The 5,181-nt window shown below is 41.0% G+C and overlaps 1 protein-coding gene across 1 annotated transcript; it reads right to left on the bottom strand.

Moving 5' to 3' along the window:
• Nucleotides 1–422: 422 nt before the first annotated feature.
• Nucleotides 423–4,557, bottom strand: LOC110788770 (LRR receptor-like serine/threonine-protein kinase RGI2). The gene is made up of 2 exons (XM_021993409.2): nt 1,287–4,557; nt 423–1,184 (listed from the first exon to the last, which is right to left on the bottom strand). Exons 1-2 carry the CDS (start codon nt 4,252–4,254, stop codon nt 670–672), a joined length of 3,483 nt encoding a protein of 1,160 aa, XP_021849101.2. The 5' UTR covers nt 4,255–4,557; the 3' UTR covers nt 423–669.
• Between the last annotated feature and the right edge of the window lie 624 nt (nt 4,558–5,181).

Raw genomic sequence — 5,181 nt, 5'->3', positions numbered from 1 at the left:
CAACTTCTCATCCCCTTGCAGGTAGTCTCTCTTTGTTTCTCACACATTGACACATACTACGTACAAACTACAAAGTAATAACTTGTATTCTTTTCCCCTTTCCCTAACCAATTCTCCTGTCTCAGTGACTCAGTTACATTGGATATTAGCACCCATGATTGTTGTTAAATCAATTCTATTACTGGGAATAATGCACAATGTTCTTCAGTTAATGCCTATGATTTAGTGAAAATCAGCTGAATTTGACTGTTAGTTACCTGCAAATCCCTTATTTCCCCTAATTTGTGTTTTAGAAAAAAGATGATGGGTGTTCACAACCTGTTTGATAAAATGCCAAGCTGGGATTTAAGTATTTAACTACAATTTAGAGTATGATAGTGTGTCTGTGTTAGTGGGGTTAGATACTACGAATTATATTACTATTGGAGTTTGTTCTTGCATTTTGTACATAACCAACTTTAGATGGTACCATGTTATTGCTTATACTATATGATTAGAGCCAGAAATGCCTGGTTCAATCCAGTCCGTCGAAATGGCTAGCCTCTTTTCACCTCTGATACACTCGAATGAAGGGACATCATAAGATAAAGGAGAAAGGGAAGATACACAACCTAGTAAGAAGAAACAATTTAATTTTATATCCTAGTGAATGGCTGACATTGTAAGTAATTATTTGAGTGTAATGTTGCCGTTGGAGGAAGAATATAGGAGAGACGAAGCTGAGAAGCTCGTATTATTGCTTCGCGAGTATAGTTGCTGTTGCATTGCTGTAGATGGTCCTCCTTTAGAACTGTTGTTATTGCTAGTTTGTTGCTCTTTGGTTGTTGATGATCCTTTCAGTTGTGTATCAGCCTTTGCACAATCTGCTTCTCTATCTTGCCTTATTTCCTTGAGCATGGCTGCTACGTCCTTCATGGTGGGTCGGTCATTGGGGGAAGGAGTTACGCAAAGTAACGCCACACCCACTGTCTGCATCATCTCCTCAACTTCTGATTCTGATCTTCCTTTTAACTGTTGGTCCAACACTTCTACCCCGCCTTTCCTTAGCCTCACCCACTCTACAATGTGTAAACCATCAGGTATGGTCGGGTCAATTGGTTGCTTCCCTGTTAGAACTTCTAACATCACAACCCCATAGCTATACACATCACTCTTCTCTGTAATCTTCATCATGTAACCATATTCTGCACATCACAAAAATAAAATTGTTTTTCAGCATAAAACTATTACATTGAAGGTAGATTATTACGGCGGAAAACATCATTGTGAGGGAAAAATATGCTTACCCGGTGCCATGTAGCCATATGAACCAGCAACAGTGCTGGAAGACCGAGCGAAATCCCTGTCATCAACCAGCTTGGCGAGGCCGAAATCAGCAATGTAGGCCTCAAAATTAAGGCCTATTAGAATGTTATTGACCTTGATATCCCTGTGAACTATAGGAGGAACACAATCATGATGTAGATAAGCTAATCCTTGAGCAGCCCCTAGGATGATCTTATACCTCAGATCCCACTCCAAACAACTTCCACTTCTTTCATGTAGGAGACTCCCTAAGCTTCCGTTGGACATGTAATCATACATAAGCAACTTTGTATTTTTATTCCAACAACAACCCAAGAACCTAACTATGTTCTTGTGGCGAATAGAACCAAGGGTCTTCACCTCAGCTGAGAAGGAGTCACGCCCGTTGTCCTTGATTCTGTCCTTCTGACATTCATGTTTGGTTCCCATTGTTGCTGGCCATAGCTTTTTTACTGCAATCACTTCTCCATTATCCATTTCGGCCCGATAAACAATCCCTGAGCACCCTTTCCCAATAACATTACTCTCCATTAGGCTTTTTAGGACATCATCAACAGAGAAATTCAGCTTTTGGAAAGGGGTGAATTGCCAAGGCCAGGCATCCATCCCAATCTCGGACTCGTTGTCATCTTTAACCATTTTCCTTGCTCTAGCAACTGCAACCACACCTAGAGCTACCAGTATGACGGTTAGAGCTACCAGCAATCCGATTGCCAATTTTAGCTTCTGTGACCGCCTTCTATTTCCTGTATCTGATCCCATGCCATCACCTATAAAGCATGAATCATGACTCTGTGCACACAACCCTTGGTTTCCTTCCAATTCTTTAGACGACAGCTGTCGAAATAGCTTGTTGTCAGGTAGAAACCCAGTGAAATTATTGTAAGATACATTTAGAGACACCAGATTATCCAACGCTGAGAGCTGCATCAGACTGCCTTCAAGCCTGTTGTGAGAGAGATCAAGTATGTTTAGTTTCCTTAGGGAAGAAATCTGCTGGGGTATAACACCTGTAAGCATGTTACAGCTCAAATTGAAAGCGATATCAAGGTTTTCAATTTGAAAAAGTTCCTGTGGGATGCCCCCTGAAAATTTGTTGCTGCTTAAATCTATCAATTGCAGATTCATACAGCTTCCCAGTGATGCCGGGATTGATCCAGAGAGAGAATTCCCTCTAAGTATGAGAGAATTAAGTGAATCTAGCTGACCAAAACTTGCTGGAATTGGATCCTGAAGCTGGTTGTTTGACAGATCCAGAGCTTGAAGCTTACTCAAAGATGACAGTGAGTCAGGAATGGAGCCCCTGATTGTATTATTGCTCAAGTTTAGCATCTGCAAATCTTTGCACTTGCTTATCTCATCTGGAACTGACCCAGAAAGCCGGTTATGAGATAAATCAAGAAAGCTAAGACTACCAAGGAATCCAATTTCTTTTGGAATTTCTCCTGTGATCCTATTGTTAAAAAGGCGGAGACGAATGAGGGACTTGCAGTTCCCAATCTCAGGAGGGATTGAACCTGAAATGTGATTGGAAATCAGCAGCAACTTTGTGAGGTTTTGAAGCTGAAATAGACTAGAGGGCAAGCTTCCGGTGAGTGCGTTGTGTGACAAATCCAAAGCTTGGAGGCTGCTGCTATTAGCCAATGCAGAAGGAATGCTCCCCTCAAGCTTATTCTGCCAGGCGAAGAGGACTTGCAACCCACTTAACCTCCCTAGCTCAGCTGGGACAGAGCCCGTTATCTGATTATTATCTACCTGCAATTGCACTAGCTTCGCAGCATTGGAAAGAACAGTTGGAATTGAACCAGAAATATTATTACTGCTCAGCATTAGCTCTAGGAGGTTAGGTAGGTTTCCAAATGATAAAGGTATAGTCCCGGATAGGGTATTCAATGAAAGATCAATTATTACCAAGCTTGAGATATTCCCAATCTCTTCAGGAATTGCACCAGACAAATTGTTCTGCCATAGCAGTAACTTCTGAAGCTTTTGAAGCTTACCTAGTTCTTTAGGGATTGACCCAGAAAGACTATTTTGGTATAGATACAAATTGACAAGCTCAGAGCAGTTACCTAGTTCAGGTGGGATCTCCCCTGATAGCATTGTTGTATAAACTGATATCGTCTCGAGTTTCCTCAGCTGGCCTAGTGAAGCTGGAAGAGACCCAGAAATCTTTGTATCTGCCAAACCAAGCACAGTCAAATTCTGACATTGCCCTAGCTCTTCTGGTATCGGCCCAGAGATGTCCTTGTTTCCGCCTGCCCTCAACGATTGTAGATTTGTGAGTCTCCCTAGCTCAACCGGGATTTCACCATTGAAGTTGTTATCAAAGAGTGAAAGATTTTCTAGGCCAATACAATCACCAAGCTCAACAGGGATTTCTCCAGTGAGCTGATTAGAGTTGACAGTCAAATCTTGCAGGTTCTTAAGCTTCCCGATTGTACTAGGGATACTTCCCACTAAGCCATTCGAGCTCAGATCAAGAAATGTAAGCTGCAGGCTATCCCCTATACTTTCAGGGATAGAACCAGTGAGATTACTACTAGAAATGGTTAGTCTTTGAAGGTGGCTAAGGATTGAGATATTTGAAGGGAAAGGTAAAGTTAATTGGATTGACTGGATGTTTATTTCAGCAACAAAGTTGTCTGAAGTGCAGGAAATGAATGACCATTTACAAGGGTTTTGGTCCAAAGGGTTCCAATTTGAGAAAGCAGAGGGTGGAGGTTGGGAAGAGCTGTGAAGCCATGAATGTAGGAAGAGGACTTCATTGTTTGCGTAAGCAAAAGATGTAGAGAAGAAAAGTGAAGAGAGAGAAAGAGTTAGGAAAAGGATAAGATGATGATGGATGTGGCGGTGGATACGGTGTTGTTTGTGGTGGGGCTTGAAGGGTTGCCTTGGCATCGGCGCTGGCATTGGCATTGGCGTTGGCATTGACCTTAAACCCCACATTTCTCTTCTGGTTTTTGCATTGGTTTTCTCTTTCTCTCTCTTTCGCTAGGACTGCTGCTTACCTATCAGTTTAAGATTACAATGCTTTCAAAACAAGCAAGAGGAGAAATTTTGAAAGATTATGAGTTTGTTTAGTTAGCCACCAGCTTTCACCTCGGGGTTCTGTGTTTTGTGTCTGTCTTAATATCCATTTTAGTAGCTTTGTAGCCATGCAACCCCATGTGTTGATGCATTGTTTTCCTCAAAATGAGGTCAGTGTAGTAAATTAGTCATGGGCTGTGCTTTAGCTTGGTTAATCGAGCCACTAACCTATAGTCACTAATGTTAATTATTGGTGCTGTTCTTTTCTTAATCTAATATATGTTAATTATAACTAGCTTTACGCGCGGCGCAAGCCTCCTAATCTTGTGGTTTTTCCGCTTGCCTTTATGTACCAAATTGAAGATGACAAACAAGAAGGTTTAACTGGAAAAATACACATAGTATGAGTTTGCTTTCGTCTCTGTAGGTGATATTCTTCACTAATCACTACTACAGGTGAAAAACTCGAAAAAAATAGATGTGGTTCGTATCAGAATGACATCGTTGTTTGAATCTTTAATTTTAAGGAGATGATTTATGTTAATTGTTTTTTGTTAGGGTTAAGTTTGTGAACAACACGCCTAGCTCATACACATTGGCGGATCTAGAATAGATACATGAGATTGGAATGCCTTTATCCCAATATGTTCGAAAATAACTGAATCTTTATTACCTCCCCTAGGCACGCCCAAGTATGGTGGGTTTAACACATGATCGTTGTTATTTCGAACTCCGTTCAGAAATTCTTTTCACTATTGCATCTTGATTAGCTTGTTAGTTACTCATTTATGCTTAGGGTTTAGGGAAAAAAGCAAAATCTACTACTTAAAGTTCAAGTAGTCAATC

Source organism: Spinacia oleracea, chromosome 6 (assembly GCF_020520425.1).
Source record: "Spinacia oleracea cultivar Varoflay chromosome 6, BTI_SOV_V1, whole genome shotgun sequence".
Lineage (NCBI taxonomy): Eukaryota > Viridiplantae > Streptophyta > Magnoliopsida > Caryophyllales > Amaranthaceae > Spinacia > Spinacia oleracea.
This window is presented reverse-complemented; position numbering and strand designations above follow the sequence as displayed.

Bases quoted from the DNA above. Each gene is read 5' to 3' on its own strand.
- LOC110788770 (XM_021993409.2), bottom strand. From the start codon at position 4,254: ATGTGGGGTTTAAGGTCAATGCCAACGCCAATGCCAATGCCAGCGCCG. The intron at 1,185-1,286 runs GTAAGCATATTT...TGTGATGTGCAG, and splicing joins ATATGGCTACATGGCACCGG to AATATGGTTACATGATGAAG.